Source organism: Schistocerca serialis, chromosome 2 (genome assembly GCF_023864345.2).
Source record: "Schistocerca serialis cubense isolate TAMUIC-IGC-003099 chromosome 2, iqSchSeri2.2, whole genome shotgun sequence".
Classification (NCBI taxonomy): Eukaryota; Metazoa; Arthropoda; class Insecta; order Orthoptera; family Acrididae; genus Schistocerca; species Schistocerca serialis.
In genome coordinates this window covers 962231004-962250667 of record NC_064639.1, presented here as the reverse complement: position 1 = coordinate 962250667, position 19664 = coordinate 962231004, and the positions used below count along the sequence as shown (strand labels likewise).

Genomic DNA, 19664 nt, shown 5'->3' with positions numbered 1-19664 from the left:
TATTTGGGGAGAAGAATTGAAGACATAGAAATCGAAGGATCAAGGAGAAGAAGAAGACCGAAACTGAGATGGAAAGACAAGGTAGCAGGGGACTTATGGGAGAAAGGGTGGCTCAGAGAAGAAGCACTGGATAGGTATTTATGGAAGAGAAGGAACCAGCAAAGCACCGCCGACCCCACATGACGTGGGAAAAGGCTGAGATGATGACGTTGTTGATGATGATGTCATTAAGTGACATTTAACTATAATTTCCTGTGCCTAGAGTTATGTGTATGCGATATATCTGAAATACCCCTTTGCCTTGAAACGGCCTGCTGTCTTTACTTGCAAGTTACAGCACGAAATCAACCAAATCTACACACATTGTGTTATAAAAATAGGTACGTACGCGACAGTGTGTGCTACCTAATAGGTTCCGAAAGGCCGCGTTTAAAAACGAAGTTCGACCTGGGATCACTCCCGGATCTATTGGTGATAGAAAAGAAGGAGGAAGTGTTTGGAATAGCCCTTATGCCAGCGTCCATTTGTATACCAAACAGAAGGATCTTCTTAGTGCCACTGTCCTATAGTACAGGGTGAAGTTATGAATATTACACACTTCCTCTTGCTTAGGCGAACGGAGGAAATCTGTTGGTTCTCTTCTGCATTTGATGTGGTCTAAGCTGGGCCTCAAGGGGCTTATGGAGGCACCATTAGTTCCTGCGCGGTTTCTTAGAAAACCTCAAAAAAAGTTTCTTTTACCATTTTCTCGAACCAAAACCGAGCAGCGGATTACAAGACGGCTATGCGCAGCAGATCCCTGCAACTTGTACGATAATTTCCTAAGGTACCAATATCGGACAAAATTAAACATTTTCCTGATATCTTTATCCATTTCTGAGGTACAGAGGCTCAAAGTTTCCCTGCTTCCACATATAAAATACGCATGTAAAATCCAGCGTGAGGCGAAATCTAAATAACAAATAACCGCAGCAAATTGCTCAAATTTTAACGTTAGTTTCTCTAGGCATTTATCTAGATGTACCATTTTTCCCTTTCAAACATCCTTATTCGATATTGGGAAACACCCTAAAAACATAGTTTTTGGGTACAAAAACAGAGTCGCAGATCCCAAGACAGCCATGTTCAGCAAATGGATGAAATTTTTACAATATATTCTTAAGATCCCTACCTCGAGCAACTTGAAAATTTTCTTGATAGCTTTATCCGTTTCCGAGATACGGAGGTTAGTTGCCCTACCTGTACAAGTAAGACACGCACTTAAAATCCTCTGTGAGGCGGGACCGTAGTTATAAAGTGGATCAGCACAGATAAATGTTCTGTGACGTGTCTACGTTATCACCGAAAGGTTACTGGGGACTCTATGTTTTAGTACTAAATGTAAATGTCGTGTGACTAGGGCCTCCCGTCGGCTAGACAGTTCGCCTGGTGCAAGTCTTTGTATTTGACGCCACTTCGGTGACTTGCGCTTCGATGGGGATGAAACGATGATGATTAGCACAACACAACACCCAGTCCCTGAGCGGAGAAAATCTTCGACCCACCCGGAAATCGAACCCGGGCCCTTAGGATTGACATTCTGTCGCGCTGACCACTCAGCTACCGGGGGTGGACTGTTTTAGTACTGAAGCGTATACAAAAATTTTATGTACCTAAAATCCGGTCTGAAGCGTAAAATTAGTTCTGCGTTATTTCAGTTTCAAATATAGTAAATATCAAAATTTTACTGACTCATTAAAGTTCTTTTCATATGAATGACTTTTCCTGCTGTAGCAGGAAAGCAAGGGAACCAACGGAAAAATGCTCCTAACGGAGCACAAGAAAAGGCGAATATGTTCTTGTTTGATAGACTGTGATTGGAAAGTGGGGTACCAGCTGCTTCGTTCTACCTTCGTCAGCACTTTTAAAATTTTTTCTAAAAATTTTGGCCTGCGAATATACTCACGCTTTTTTATGCTGAGAGAGAAGGAGACAGTGTGGGTGGGAAAGAGACGGAAAAGTAATAAAACTGGAATATCGTAGACAGCTATTGTGGTATAGAAAAAGCGAAGGAGACAATGGCAGCGTGAGAGAAGGAGAGAGACTCAGTGGCAGAACAGTGCCAGGAAGAGAGTAAAGGAGACGACAGTACCACTGGGAGAGAAATAAAGAGAACGAGAAAGTGGTTGTGGATGAGAGCTAGTGATAACGAGAGACAGAGTCTATGACAGTGACAATGAGGAAGAGAGAGATATTGAAAGTGAGTAGAGACAGTATCAGTAGCAAGGAAGGAATGAGATAGTAGCAGTAAGAGAGACCAAGAGGGAGACAGCGGCAGTGAGAAGAGACAGTAAAAGCTGGATAGATCGAAGGAGACTATGGCTATGAGACAGGAGAAAGTGACAGAGAAGAGATAATGACAATGAGCTGGACTGAATGAGAGAGTGAGTGAGAATGGGCAAATGGAATTGGATGGGTATGAGTGGCTTACAGCGATGGACTACTGGCTATGAGCGAGTTACAACTAGGGGAGATTGTGGGAGTGAGAGGTGAGTTGTATGCTGAAAACAGCGCGAATATGTTCGTGTGCCAAAATTTTTGGGAAATTTTTTAAAGATGCTGAGGAAGGTAGAGTGAGGGAGCTGGTACCTCACTTTTCAGTCAGTGTTTTAAACAGGAGTATATTCGTCTTTTTGATTCTGGAATAGGAGAATTTTTTCGGTGGTGTGTGTACATACTCGCACAAATGTCTCTGTGTATGTATGTTTCTGTGTATGTATGTATGTTCCACACCTCCTCCTACACCACTGTACCGATTTCAACATAGCCATGAAGCCCAAATACCCAGATTTTGTTCACCCCATATCTGAGGACGAGAGCACTTAGTGTCCTGTCTTGCAACAAACTTTACACATGATTTCAAATCTTTACGAAACTTTTTCTCGCTGACAACCCCCACAAAATGATGAAAGGAAAAAAGTTTAACGCTTACTACATTTTCACTGTTCTTGCAGTAAAACAGGTGCATTAGGTACGATGTTTTAATTTATTACTGCGTTACTATTGACTGTATTGGCGACGCATATTTCAGACAGTATTCACATATTTCAGACAGTATTCACATATATCATTGAATGTACCTGCAGAATATCTTCGTACGATACATAGTTCAGGAGGTATGATATCATACATGCTGAAATGTGTGAAAAACTGCCGCATCATGCAAGGCGTTTTAAGTTATTACGGCTTTATTACTAACTCGATTCGCAACAAATTTCGCAGACAATAGATGTACGACTGGATGTACCTGGAAAATTATATCATTGTACGATACATTGTTCAAGAGATATTACGTCATAAAAGTTGATCTACGTGGTAACGAAGCCGCAGGGCGAAATTCGCTACAGGTAAAGATGAAATAATTGTACGAATGTATGTGAAAATTTTTAAATATATTCGAAATGTGCGTACACTGATAAAGCCGTGGGTAAATACTTACCCCTAAACCAATGGATGGAATTCAACCAAACTTACCCATTTTACTTATTCTTTGGAAAGAAATGCTGTGAGGAAAAGAACCACCGAGTTGCTATGAGAGCGCAAAGATGGCCGCCCCATTCCCGACTTGCACCGCTTTTGAGCAGCAATATGTGATAAGATTTTTGAGTAGGAAGCTGTCAAACCTGCAGAAAATCGTCTTAGAGTGAAAGCACAGTACAGTCATTCATGTGTCCCCGCAGCAAATGTACGAGTGGTGCAGAAAGGCCGCGCAGGATTAGCCGAGCGGTCTCAGGCGCTGCAGTCGTGGACTGTGCGGTTGATCCCGGCGGAGGTTCGAGTCCCCCCTCGTGCATGGGTGTGTGTGTTTGTCCTTAGGATAATTTAGGTTAAGTAGTGTGTAAGCTTAGGGACTGTTGACCATAGCAGTTAAGTCCCATAAGATTTCGCCGGCCGCGGTGGTCTAGCGGTTCTAGGCGCGCAGTCCGGAACCGCGCGACTGCTACGGTCGCAGGTTCGAATCCTGCCTCGGGCATGGATGTGTGTGATGTCCTTAGGTTAGTTAGGTTTAATTAGTTCTACGCTCTAGGGGACTGATGACCACAGTAGTTAAGTCCCATAGTGCTCAGAGCCATTTTGAACCCATAAGATTTCACACACATCTGAACATTTGGTGCAGAAAGTATAAAAAAAGACGTAGTGACGAACGAAAACGTTGTCACAGTGGGAGACCTTGCGAAGGGAAACAGTCGTATTACTTCTTCCGGTAATTTTCGGGTTTGCAGCCGGATCCCATCAACATTCTGCCACAATATTTCGGCCCAGAGACGTCCGGCCATCCTCAGGTGAGTAGACCAAGTACTGAAGAGACCCGATGCGGCCATGGTATTTACAGAGAATTCCGCGCATGCGAATCGTACTGACGGTTTACGGTGCATGCGTTAGGTGGTGACTCAGTGGTGCAGTAAGAACAAACTAATCGCTGAGTATCGACTGAGCATGTCGAATCCGTTGTGACCGCATAATTTTAATAATTGGATTCCAATTTTCATCCAGCTGAAAGTCGTTATCACGATTCATTAAATTATCAGCAAGAAGCTGGAAACCAGTGCTAAAATCTTGGTGTTATTGTATTCCATTGAATGTCCCATGGGTATACAATGTTCTGGCACTGCTGATTTTAAATGTTGCCGCAGACGGGCGTGTCTTTTGTGTTCTACACAATGTTCCTGGTCCGTTCGTGTCGTCTGACCTATATACGCAGAGCCACACTTACAGGGAATTTTATAAACACCCGCCTTCCTCTATTGTAAATGGTCTTTAACGGATCCGACTAAGGCCCTGCTCTTTGTTGATAGACGGAAGATGACATTACTATTATTCTTCCTAAGCAATCTGCGTATTTTAGTAAACACGTTTCCGGCATATGGAAGGAACGCAATTGATTTATAGTCGTCATCAGTCTCCTCAAGTCAGCTAAGAATGTGTGGCGTACAGGGTGATAATTATTGAGTTGTATGAAATAAAATCGTCATAAATTCTGAACGGCTTTCGTCAGGGCGTTCTCACTGCTTGGTTGGCCGCGTGGCATGATTGTAATTACCACGCGCATCCTCATGGTTTGGTTTAGCAATGAAGCCAACTTTCATTTTGATTGGTTCGTAAGTAAGCAAAATTGGCGCATTTGGAGGACTGAGAATCCCCATTTCGCGATTGACAAGTCTCTTCACCCTCAACGGTTGACTGCGTGGTGTGCAATATCCAGTTACGGAATAATCGGTGCGATATTTCTTGATGGTATGGTGACTACCGAACGGTACGTGAAGGTTTTGCAAGATGATTTTATCCCCATTATCCAAAGTGACTCTGATTTCGACAAGATGTGATGCACGCAAGACAGAGAAGACATTGAAGCAGGAGAGTGTTTGATGCCCTGGAGTAGCACTTTTGGGACAACATTCTGGCTCTAGGGCACCCAGAGGTCACTGGCATGGGCCTCGATTGGCCGTCATATTCTCCGGATCTGAACACATGCGACTTCTTTTTGTGGGGCTATACAAAGACAAGGGGTACAGTAATAACCCCAAAACCGTTGCTGATGTGAAAACAGCCATTCAGGATATCATCGACAGCATCGATGTTCCGACACTTCAGCGGGTCATGCTGAATTTCGCTATTCGTCTGCGCTACATCATCGCCAATGATGGCAGGCATATCGAACATGTCATAACCTAAATCCGAGTATCTGTAGTGGCGTTTACATGCTGAATAAAGTGTGTTCATACTGTAGTCTGTAACTAATTTACGTTTTTTTCGTATTGTTCAATATTTGTCACACTGTGTGTACTGTATAGTGGATGTGCAATATGATCTCGCTTTACACGTGGCAGTGATGCTGGGACCCATTCGAGGATGACGCAGTGACGTCAGAATTCTCAGTTCTCGTTTTAGAAAGCGAACTCGACTTTCCTGGCGTACGACCAGATTCGTCTGCTTTATATTTGAGTCACCTCTTGAGGCACCCTCAGAACCTGACGTTTATTATGTCTATCTTTTCCACGCTGCCAACTGCGTCACTCCTTTTTGTGTTAGCCCAAGGATTCCTACAGCCTCAGCACGTAATAACTGATTCAGAGGCTTTAGATAAGAAAATGAGGGTACAGCTGTCGACTGGTAGCGTCTGCTCCTGTCCCTAACTTACAGCGACTCTGTTGCGATGCGACTAGCTCTGCATATTTTACAGAAACGAAAAGTTAGGTCGCTTCGTATAGGTAGTCCTGGACATTTTATGGTAGTTATTGTTTCCAGTGAGTTGGCGCCAACAGTATAATCGTACGAGCCTGCCTCATTTCTTTCTCAGTTAGCGCTTCTCTTTCAAGTCCTTTAGACTCACTACCTTACAGTACGTCGAAATATAATTAGATGTAGGCGAAATCTTCCCAGTAATCATTTTACTTGTTTCTTCAAGTGGAATTTTTAGGAGCATAAATTATCGTCACTTGCTTTTCATGAAACGATTTTTATGTGTAGGTGTTGAACAATATGAATATAACCTGGGTGTATTGTCCTCTAACTGATGCTCCATCTGTAGAATGCAGTACTTTGAAAATTTCCAGTACGTACGTCAAGATCTGTGTTGTACGTCTGTTTCCTAAAAGCAACGCTGATTTATGCGTCTGCGAGTGCAGAGTAATACAAACCCGTTTTTCTCTGTGGAATGCTTTAGAAAAAGGAAGAGCTTAACATACCGTGGAAATCGATGTCATTAGTGACGAAACGCGCTGCTCTTCTTTATCTTTCTCCTCCGTCAACCTTCCCAGAATGATGAAAAAAAAAAGCACTCCATCGTCAGGCCACGAGTGGCCTACCGGGACCATCCGACCGCCGTGTCATCCTCGGTGGAGGATGCGGATAGAAGGGGCGTGGGGTCAGCACACCGCTCTCCCGGTCGTAATATGGTATTCTTGACCGAAGCTGCTACTATTCGGTCGAGTAGCTCCACAATTGGCATCACGAGGCTGAGTGCACCCCGAAAAATGGCAACAGCTCATGGCGGCCTGGATGGTCACCCATCCAAGTGCCGACCACACCCGACAGCGCTTAACTTCGGTGATCTCACTGGAACAGGTGTATCCACTGCGGCAAGGCCGTTACCCTGCAGAATGATGAGCAATACTAAATTGGAGAAACGAGCTGCACGTAAGATACCTCCTTCGAGGTTTAATTACATTTGCTTGGGATGTTTGCAACATGTTTCTCCTGAAGGTTACTTATCGAAATGATCGAAACCGACACTGTAGAAAAATAAGTTTCTGTGTCTAGAAATAAAATGTTTTAGCAGATATAGCAGTCCCAGTCGTCTCCGAACGACGAATGTGTTGCCCTTCATGGGATCTGGCTGTCTGGTCCTGCATAGGAGAGTCTCGTCCAGCGAAGTGGTCATAATACGAGAGGAGTACTTCATAAATCAGTTTATATAGCTGTAAGCACTGATTAGCAGTTGGTTACGAAAAAGAGAAAGAACGCAAAGTTACAAGCCAATTACTATATTTTTATTTAGGCAAATGTGGAAATAATTTAATAAAGATTATTAAACAAACAGCCTAATTTATTTGTTTCTAACCAAGAAGAAAATAAAATAATGCATATCTTGGTTTTATTTTAAAATGAAAGAAGGGACATTAAAAATAGTTCATTTTTAAAATGATAGACACCGATTTCTTATGAAAAACTCTCATCCTGCATAGTCAAGTTCTAGAAACACAACGTACGAATGATAATTCCTATGGAAAAATATATACAACTTTGTGATCTGAGAAGACCTTCCTTCTGGTTTCGAAGCTCATCCAGTTTCTTCTCCAGATGGTACATACCCTCCCCGTAGAGGTTGGTAATATGTGATCTGAGGCTTTCCCGGCGTATATGCTGTTTCAAGGATTCTCGGGTGTCCAGCCGGGCATATACAAAGTTCTTCATACTAGAAACACATAGGAAAACTTTTAATCTACTTGCTGAAGTGAAATAATACTATGCCGCGTTATCCTTTACTGAAATGAAATCAAAGGTGAGCGAACGGGAAAGGGAAAACCAAAAGAAAAATTACACGGACGCCAGCAATTTCCAAACAACAAAAATCATTAAAAAAACGCTTTTCTATTGCTCTGTTACAGGGTGCCTGTCATGCAGGACTGTGCTGTGGTGCCTTACTTTCCTGGGCTGTGGAGTCAACTACATGATCAGGAGCAACATAAACATAGCGATAGTCTCCATGGTGAAGAAACAATCGTCAGACGGGAGTGTAGTGCTTAGTGATTGCTACCGTCCAAGTTTCAACGTAACCAGCGACTACACGGTCAACGAGAGCCTTTCTCACGCCGAACTCATCGACGATGACGACGAGGTAATTTTTTAATGAGATATGAACAGAAAAACAACGAAAAATTTAAACGGCAATTACTCTAAAATTGGCTTCTATGTGTCGCGTACCTCCTCACAGTACGTAAATCCATACTGTAATAAAACACCATTTCACTCCCAAAAATCTTTACAGCCACCAAGTCAGCTGACTGGTCACATTGCAAGATTGACACCACGTCATAGGATCCTTGATCTCACGTCAGTTGTATTAATAAACGAAACAAACGGCATTTGGATCACCATTTCTTTTATCGACAGCTAACGGCTTCGATTTTCCAAGCAGGTCGTCTTCACGTCTAATCTGGAACAGGTAAAGGAGGCAGAAAAATTACGAAAGTGTAACATTGTAAACAATACTATCAAACGTGGCACAATAAACGTCAAAAGATCACGTAACACGCACATACCTGGCGCCGCAAGCTGCAGTTTGTCAACAGTAGTACGAGTGACGTAAAACTAACGTAAAAGGGTGTAGTGAGAAAAAAGTTGTATATTCATGTGACATGTGCAGTCATTGGTTAGTACATTGATACATCTTAAATGAGATTTTCCTAGTAAAATGAAAATAGTTAATAAAATTAAAACTTATTTTTTAAATATATTAAAATTTAAAATACATGTTAACCTAATAAATCTCAAAACGTATATGTTGTAAAGTAAGTATTTACTGTAGGTTGTTTCCTATAGTACTGTATATACTGTATAGTTTAGTTTGAAAAACATACATGTTGAAGTGTATTAGGTTAAGGGGGGTAGGATGTCAAACGGGACGACTTGGAGCGGGAGAGACACCACAGGAATTTTTAATTTCCACTGTCTATACTTTTAAAAATAAATTCATAAAACTTTGTTAGGATGACCAGAAATGATTCAGGATTTACACTTATAGTGGTGGAAGTTCAAAAATATAAGAAAATAATTTATTTTTTCACATTTGTATTTCACCTTTTTTTCACTTACCATTGGCTGCATTTGTTGCTATAGGTACACTTTTCTTCATAAGTAAGGGAGATTCTTCGATGAATTTCGCACAGCATACAAACCATACTTACAGGTGTACGAAACTCTAGAATTTTCCAAATCTATTAAAAACTGTGGTAAAAATTGAGATAATTAACTATAAAATTTGAGTTTTTTCTAAACATTTAACAGCACATTCATTTTTTCATAAATTAAATAATTTCTAGAGTTTCATACACCTGTATGTATGGTTTGTATGGTGTGCAAAATTCATCGAAGAATCTCTCTTATGAAGAAACGTGTACCTATAGCCACAAACGCAGCCAATAGAAATGAAAAGATGATGAACTTTCACATGAAAAAAAAAATATTTTGTTATTTTTTTGAATTTCCACTGCTATGATTGTGAATCCTGAATCATTACTGGTCAAGCAGACAAAGTTTTATGAATTTATTCGTAAAAGTATAGACAGTGGAAATTAAAATGTCCTGTGATGTCTCTCCTGCTCCAATTATTTTATCAATTATTTTTATTTTATGATTGTGGACTTGTCAAGTGACTATAAGATTTTTCCCCACTGAATTCTTTGTATTTTCTCATCCACTTTTACTCTGAGAGCGCCATCGACCCTGCAATATGTACATTATATCTGTTGGACCGAAATAACTGTAAAATGCATGTCGACGGACACTTTGCACAACTATTAGCCACTTCATTTTGTACTCACTGTTTGACATGTGGAGCGAAAATTCAAAAACAGCATTCGTGTTGGAGAATCATAATGAATTTTGCAACGTTTGAATGCACTAAAAGCCCGTAAAAAAGCTTTCAGCTTTTCACTGCACTAAAAAATCACGATTAAGTGCTCTGGCTAGAAGTGCATGTGAAACTTCTAAAAAATAACCTGCATAGCAGGTCGATTAGAATGTGACATCTCACCGACTACAGCTAGGTCAAAATAAATGGAGAAGGATGTCTGTGGACTTCTCGATTAAACAATACTTGCATTCACGTAACATAATTTAAGGAGACACAGAAACCTATATGTGGATGGCCAGCCTGCGTTTGAATCTGTACAGGATACTGGTCCAAAACGTGACTTACCTGCCTCCGTGGCGAACCCATCAGACCAATAGTCTGAGACGTTATCTTCTCAATTCTTCCGGTGTACAATATTAACCACCGTGATTAAGTGTACCTAGCTTGTTGGGGAGGCATCAGTTCCGAGTAAGACTGGCCGAAACGATGTGGAAAAGTGTACAAAATCTTCTCTGTAGGAATCATCATGGGTTCTGGAAACAACGATCGCGAGAAACCCAACTCGCTCTGTTCGTCCACGAGACCCAGAAGATGGTAAATACCGGCATCCTGGCAGAGTCCACGTCCCTCTACTTCCATAAGGCTTTCGATATCGTTCTACACTGCCACCTAATGAACAATGTACTTACGGAATGTCACACCAACTGTGTGACTGGACTGAAGAGTTTCGGGTAAACACAACACAGCATCTCGTTCTCAATGGAGAGAAGTCTTCAGACGTAAAAGTGAATGGGGGCGTAACACAAGGGAGTCCATTACTTATCACAATTTATATAATGTAGTAGACAACATCTGAAGTTCCGTAAGGCTTTTCGTGCATGATGCTGTTGTACACAAAGAAATCACAAAACTAGAAAATTGTAGTGCAATGTAGGAAGATACGCAGTAGATCGACACTTGGCGCAGGGAGTGGCACTATAAACAAATGTAACGCACTGCGTGTACATAAACAGAAAGACCCATTTTCGTATGATCACACGAACGCAGAACAATCACTGGAAGCAGTTACTTCCATAATATATCTAGGAGTATGCGAATGGAGCGATTTAAAGTGGAACGGCCATATAAAGCTACTTGTCGCGAAAGTAGATGTCACACTGGAATTCACTAGAAGAATCGTCAGGAAACTCAATACGTCATAAAAATAGGTACCTTACAAAACTTTCGTTCGACCATTACTTAAATGTTGATCGTCAGTCTGGGATCCATACCAGACATGACTGGCAAAGTAAATAGAAAAGATCCAAAAAAGAGTAGCGCGTTTAGTTTCAGTTTCATTTAGTAAGCACGAAAGCGTCACGGAGATGATCAACCAACTCCACTGGCAGACGCCGCAACAGAGATGTTCTGCATCACGCTGTGGTTCAGTGTTGAAATTCCGAGAGCGTACGTTCCAAGAAGAGTTAACAAATATTTTGCCTTCTCCTACGTATCCCTGTCGAAAAGAACATGAAGGTAAAATCAGAGAGATCGATCCTACAGGGAGGCTTACCGAGAATCATTCTTCCGTGATTTGAACAGGAAAAGGGGGAAATGACAGTGGTACACAAACTATCCGCCACCACACATCGCAAAGTGGCTTGCAGAGTGTAGATGTTGATGTAGAACTAATCATCAATACGGCAACAAAATGTACTATCTTAATATAAGGACTGAGTCCAAAGAGGTTTAATTACAAAGATTAATCACTCGAATTTATCATTAATTAAAACGAACATTTTAGTGAAATTCTAATCGTTGAATGAAATAATCCGTTCAACACCGAGAAGCAGGCAATTTACATCTGAAAGAAATTGGTTATAATCGGACTTCATCGGATCCAACACTCAATATCGCGCGTATTGATGATGGAGGCCATTACTTACGAGGAAACAAATTTTCATTTTCGAGGGGCACCAAAATATTTTGTTAAGCCAAAGTTGGTACTCAGAACTATAGAATTATTTAAAATAATGAGAAACAGAATGAAAATTTAAGCATCGCGGAAGTATACGACGCGATAATAATGACGAAGCGTAAACTCACTATAATATTTACTGTTACAGATTTTAGTAAACTTTTCAAAATACTGGACATGCACTCACAGTACTACTACATAAAGGGTGATTCACGAAGATATGCCTCCCGACGGAGGTTCGAGTCCTCCCTCAGGCATGGGTGTGTGTGTGTCTTGTTCTTAGTATAAGTTAGTTTAAGTAGTGTGTAAGTCTAGGGACCGATGACCTCAGCAGTTTCGTCCCTTAGGAATTCACAAACACAAACGAGGATATGCAAATAATTTTAATACACACATCAAAAAAACTTTTGCATCTCCCCAGTTCCCAGAACTCCTGAAAACAGACGTTGACTGGGGATGTTGTATCACAGACACAGGCCTTTTCACTGTTCAGAGATGTCACTAAACCCGCCCAAAGATGTAAACAACCATGCATGATCAGCGCCCATTAGACGGAGGGGGTCCGACAGCCGATCAGTCCCAGTCATTCCACCAGGAAGGAGGTACACGGCTCGTGTTGTCTGTAGTTCAACCATGCCAAGGTAGTCAATACCGCGGTTCGATCGCAACCGCATTGTTACTCTGTGCCAGGAAGGGCTCTCAACAAGGGAAGTGTCCAGGCGTCTCGGAGTGAACCCAAGCGATGTTGTTCGGACATGGAGGAGATACGGAGAGACAGGAACTGTCGTTGACATGCCTTGCTCAGGCCGCCCAATGGCTACTACTGCAGTGGATCACCGCTACCTACGGATTACGGCTCGGAGGAACCCTGACAGCAAAGCCACCATGTTGAATAATGCTTTTCGTGCCCCCACAGGACGTCGTGTCACGCCCCAAACTGTGCGCAATAGGCTGCACGATGCGCAACTTCACTTCCGACGTCCATTGCGAGGCCCATCTTTGCAACCACGACACTATGCAGCGTGGTACAGAAGGGGCAACAACATGCCGAATGGACCGCCCAGCATTGGCAACACATTCTCTTCACCGATGAGTGTCGCATATGACTTTAACCAGACAGTGGTCGGAGACGTGTTTGGAGGCAACCCGGTCAGGCTGAACGCCTTAGATACATTGTCCAGCGAGTGCAGCAAGGTCGAGTTACGGTTCAAATGGCTCTGAGCACTATGCGACTTAACTGCTGATGTCTTCAGTCGCCTAGAACTTAGAACTAATTAAACCTAACTAACCTAAGGACATCACACACATCCATGCCCGAGGCAGGATTCGAACCTGCGACCGTAGCGGTCGCTCGGCTCCAGACTGTAGCGCCTAGAACCTCGCGGTCACAAAGGCCGGCAAGGTGGAGTTACCTGATATTGTGGGGTGGCATTATGTGGGGCCGACGTACGCCGCCGGTGGTCATGGAAGGCGCCGTAACGGCTGCACGATACAAGAATGCCATCCTCCGACTGATAGTGCAACCATATCGGCAGCATATTGGCGAGGCATTCGTCTTCATGAGTGACAATTCGCGCCCCCATAGTGCACATCTTGTGAATGTCGTCCTTCAGGATAACGTCATCGTTCGGCTAGAGTGGCCAGCATGTTCTCCAGACATGAACACTATCGAACATGTCTGGGATAGATTGAAAAGCGCTGTTTAGGGACGACGTGACCCTCCAACCACTCTGAGGGTCTACGCCGAATAGCCGTTGAGGAGAGGGACAATCTGGACCAACAGTGCCTTGATGAACTTGTGGATAGTATACCACGACGGATACAGACATGCATCAATGCAAGAGGACGTGCTACTGGGTATCAGAGGTTTTCATGGACAGGTGATGCAAAACTTTTTTTGGTGTGTATGTTATTTTACAAGTAAAACTAAAGAAAAAAGATCATATAAACAACGATACGCAAATATTTCGTTACGGAGTTATGGCTCATAAGATTTTCCCTGAAATTCAGCAACTTCGCTAATATGAAGCCACCGCAAAATTGTACGACGTTAAAGTAAAGTACTATTTCCATTTACCTTGTTTTTATTGGTCTGGTGAATATAATAAAACGTGTCCCAGACGTGGATCTGCAGTAGTTTCCCAGAACATCCAGATAAGCAAAGATTATTATACAAGTAAATTTGTTTACTTTCCATTAAGAATATAGAAACCTTTATGTCATTGTTGGCCACGGTTAGTGAGTTGTTTCAGTCGCTTCCTAACCTTGAATCGAGTTAGTTTTCTGTACTGTTCAGTGAAAGAACATAATAACAACAGTGTATTTAAGTGAAACCACATAGTAACTGTGTATATTGTAGATTACTTATGAAATAGGGATGCCTTTCAAATTTCCGAAAGAGGAATACGGCGATATGGTGTTTATTTATAGCATATCTGATGGTACCGTTACGGTGGCAGTTAACAAATATCGCGTACGTTATTCAACTCGGAGGATTCCGAATTCACGAACCATTAGAGGAGTATTTCGAATGTTGCGGGAGACATGTTCTCTACCTAGCGTTCATAATGAGTACGAGCGAACGATACGTGAAGACGATGATGAGGATATTATGGATGCTGTTCAACGTAGCCCAGATACCAGTATCTCTCGACGATTAAGCATTTCACAATCTAAGGTATGGCGAACACTGAAGTACAATGATCTGCAGCCTTACCATAAACAAAAAGTGCATCATTTACATCCGGGAGATCCTGCCCTTCGCTTGTAGTTGTGCAACTGGTTAAATACTAATCGGCAGTTCCACAAATGCATTTTATTTACTGATGACGCACAGTTTACTCGAGATGGCATAAACAATTTACGTAACGATCGCGTATGGTCTGAAGCAAACCGACATGCAACAGTGCAACGCAATTTCCAGCAGCGATTTAGCTTAAATGTATGGTGTGTTATAATCAACACACACTTTATTGGGCCATTCATTTTCCCAGGACGTCTAAATGGTGAGACGTACTTACGTTTCCTTCAAGAAGAAATTCCCTGCTTGTTCGAAGATGCTCCACTTGCTACGCGATTTCAAACGTATTTTCAACATGATGGCGCCTCCACATTTCACCATCGCCGCTACTACACATTTAAATGAACATTTCCCCCCGAAATGGATTGGTCGTGGTGCTACACGTCTGTGGTCACCCAGATCGCCCGATTTATGGGGGTGGATGAAAGATAATTTATGAGCACAGTGTCAATACACGTGAGGCATAACTTGCTCATATTATGAATCCAATAGACGATATTAAGAACAACCCTGTGAAACTGAAACGAGTAACAAAATCTGTTCATACTCGCGCAGCTAAATCCATTGAATTCGGGGGAGACGTTTTCGAACATTTATTGCAAATGTATTGTGAAATTGTAGAACTTCCTTAATATTGAGCTTTGTTTTTTACGGAAACATGAATTCACGGGTGCTATGGTATTAATAAAAGCACATTATATGACACATTCATACAGTTTCAGTTAACGTTATTACCATCATTTTTCCAAAATTAAATTCTCTACAATTTGTGTTGAAAACTTTGTGGAATTGTCTGGAATTTAAAAAACAAATTTGGCCAATTAGTTAATAAATTAAAAATTTTACGAAATTACGTCTTTGCTACACTGGATGTTCTGGAAAACTACCAGGTGTACCGGTATGAAATGAGCGTTTTTTTGTGAAAATGAAACACTAATTTTGAACTGAAAAGTAAAAATATTTTATTCTAAGTACTGACCATTGCTTTCTATACATTTTGATCACCTTTCAGGCAATCTGTAAAAACCACGCCAGTATAAATGTTCGTCTTTTGAAGCAAACCAATCAGACACCAAATTTTCGACTTTTTCGTAGGAATCGAAGTGTTCCTCAGCCAACGCGTGTCCCACTGATGAAAACAAATGGTAGTCGGAAGGGGCCAAGTCTGTTGAATACGGCGGGTGGGGTAGCAGCTCCCAACCAAGTGTTTTGATTGTATCCTGAACCAGTTTTGCTTTGTGTGCAGGTGCATTGTCGTGTAAAAAAATACTTTGCCCATTCTGATCTTTTTCGATCAATGCATAGTTCAAATTGATAATTTGTTGTCTGTAGCGATTGGTATTCACAGTTTCGCCGGGCTTTAGAAGCTCATGATACACCACCCCTTTCTGATCCCACCAAACACAGAGCATTGTCTTCTTGCCGAATCGATCTGGTTTTGCAGTCGACGTTGACGGTTGTCCCGGATTAACCCATGATTTTTCCCGTTTAGGATTCTTAAAATAAATCCATTTTTCATCGCCAGTAACAATTCGATGCAAAATTGATTTTCTTTCATGTCTTTGAAGCAAAATTTGACAAGTTGTTTTTCGGTTTTCCATCTGTCTTTCATTCAATTCATGTGGCACCCATTTTCCACACTTTTGGATCTTTCTCATAGCTTTCAAACGGATGCAAAATTGACTTTCTTTCATGTCTTTGAAGCAAAATTTGACAAATGTTTTTTCGGTTTTCCATCTGTCTTTCATTCAATTCATGTGGGACCCATTTTCCACACTTTTGGATCTTTCTCATAGCTTTCAAACGGTCAGAAATTGTTTGTTGTGCAACATTTAGCATTGCTGCCATTTGCTTCTGACTCAAAGTATCATCTTCATCCAATATTGCTTGCAATTCGGCGTCTTCGAACTTTTTTGGGGGTCTTCCACGTTCTTCATTTCTTACACCAAAATCATTATTTCTGAACCGTAGAATCCATCTTTTGCATGTTGCTTCTGATAGAGCATGATCACCATATGCCTCGACAAGCATTCGATGCGACTCTGCAGCACTTTTTTTCAAATGAAAACAAAAAATTAATGCTTCTCGCAAATCACCACTTTCTGGTACGAAATTCGACATTGTTAACACGATGAAAACATATGATGTTGTTTGTTCCATGACTTGATGTATACTAAATATCTTTGACAGATGTCATACGAACCAAACAAGAAAAAATTAAGGCTCGTTCACAACAAATGTTCCCTATCGACACATTTGTATCTTAACGCTCATTTCATACCGGTACACCTGGTATTGCTGATACACGTCTGAGACATGTTTTATTAGATTCACCAGATCAATAACAACAAAATATATGGAAATCGTTCTTTACTTTAACCTCGTACAGTTTTGCGAAGCCTTCATGTTAGCGAAGTTGGTAAATTTCAGGCAAAATCTTTCATTAGCCGTAAGTAAACATTTGCGGACCTATGTTTATATAAACTTTTATCTTAATTTTACTTGTAGAATAACATATTAAAATATTTGCATATCTTCGTGAATCACCCTGTATAAATGTTAATGGTTTCAAAGCAACATCAAAAGACCATAGCAACGCTGGAATACGACAACAAAGACCATAGACGTCTGCAGAAAGTTTACGAAAAGGGGGCAAGATTCTAAAATTGCCAGTTTTCACATAACTTACTCTGTCAGTCTGAAAATTTACCTTGCCCTAAAGACTAAATTTGGTAAGGTGTACGCAAAACTTATTGTGTCTCACACGATTGATATGCATTTAGTATTTTCAAGATAGACACGGCCGTCCGCTGAAATTTATTCATGAGGGAGCAACGTTGCAAAATTTCTATTTTTGATACAACTAATTAGTTGGCTTCGAGAACGTGTCGTGCCCCAAGAAATAAATTCAGCAAGAAGTACACAAACTCTATTGTTTCTTAAATGTTTGATGGTTAACCAGTCAATATTTTCTGAAAGAGGATTCAATTTTTTTATATTATTAATATTACTATGGGTGTAGGAAGCCTTCAAAAACAATCATGAAATTGGCCCTTAAAACAAACTCTTAACAGCCTACGACTCAATCAAAATGGTCTTGATCCCCCGGTTTGGCACATTACTGTGTAGACGTGGCAACTGGACAACAGAATTCGTAAATACGAGTATATGGCTGAATGTCGCGCAGGTTTGTATTCCATTTTTGGTTTTAAAAGCATATATGTTTTGAGAAGGTTCTGACACCTTTGCGACATTGATATTTCACCATTTTCTCCGTCGTCGAAAGCAGAAATTTGTATTTTTTTATATTTTGGTCCGCAGATGAAGTATAGGTGAGCACACATACAGTACAGTAAGACCGTGTTCTTCATATTCTGCTGTAATCTCTCTACCCTGTAAAACTGAATGAAGTCTCAGCAAGCCCTACTATTGAGATGTGAGTAAGCGAAGGCGCTGTTGCGACTGTCCTTAACTCATTAGGAGCTGTACCAGGAAGCGATATCCACAAACATTACAAAACAACCTTGAAACCGCTACGATGACAAGAAAGCGGTATAATTTCCTGTGAGCAACATGGCAACCAAACAACGTAATACTTACTGAAGCCACTGTGTTACTCCTTGCATCCAGTTCCAGTTGAGTGGAATGAGAGACAAATCTTTCCAAAAATACCTGAGAATTTTGAATCAGATGAAAAGACTTGCACAAATTCCAGGAGGGGGAAAATGCCAGCTCTTGCTGCATCCCCCCCCCCTTCCTCCTGCGGACGCCTATGACAAGGCATCGATACTTAAAATTAGCAAAGCATATAAACTAATTAGCATAGTTAAGTAAGAAGTAAAATATACTATAAGTTACCAGATTTGATGATTTCATTAGTTATTTTAAATATTAACTTCAAAAGTTAGTTACAACTGAAACTTCCTGTCAGATTGAAACTGTATGCCGACCTATACTCAACTCGGGAACTTTGTTTTTCCAGGGTAAGGTCACTACCTATAGGTCTACCCAACCACGACTATAGTCCGAAGAACGAACGATGACGGTTCGCGAAGGTTGGGAAACGAACGGGGTTTGCATTCTTGCCGGTTGCAAGCGACAGTTGCGGTATGCGCATACACTTGTTTTGCGCTTGATGTAAGCGTCCATCCTGCAAATTCTGTCTCTTACGTCCTTGTGTAGAATCTGTGTCTTACCACCATCATCACCCTTGACACCTCACAACAAATGGAATAAAAGTTGATTAAATAGCTCGCAACGATCACGCTTAATGTTCTCATTGCTTACGACATTCACAGTAGAGCGCTCAGACCACTCTGGACGCTCATTGGCTGTCGGAGAATGCGTGACGTTATCGCGCAGAACGAGCGTAAGCCCGACCGTCATCGTTTGTGACTCCCACTACAGCGACCCTGAATCTGCCAAGAAGTCTCATATCAGAGCACACCGCTCTGCAGAGTAAAAAATCCATTCTGAAAATATCTCCCAGGTTGTGGCGAAGGCATGTCTTTGCAGTGTCCATTCTTCTAGGATTGCTATTCCTGGAAGTTTCTAGGAGGATTCCTGTGATGTTTGGAACGTAGGAGACGAGATAACGACGGAAGTAAAGCTATGAGGACGAAGCGTGGGTAACTAACTCGGTAGGGCACTTCTCTCCGGGAGGCAAAGGGCCAGAGTTCTAAACTCGGTCTGACATACAGTTTTAATCTCGCAGAGTGAAAAATTCATTCCTGAAATTAGTTTTAATAGCTGTAGTTCCGAAGTTATTTAATGACGTCAATTACTTAGCAAAA

At 41.4% G+C, this 19664-nt stretch overlaps 1 protein-coding gene across 1 annotated transcript in view; it reads left to right on the top strand.

Moving 5' to 3' along the window:
* LOC126456572 (sialin-like) overlaps nt 1–19664 on the top strand; it is a 158568-nt gene that overhangs the window by 20458 nt on the left and 118446 nt on the right. The window contains exon 2 of the mRNA XM_050092317.1: nt 8148–8377. Coding sequence (XP_049948274.1) covers nt 8148–8377 — 230 coding nt within the window. The remainder of the gene's footprint in view (nt 1–8147; nt 8378–19664) is intronic.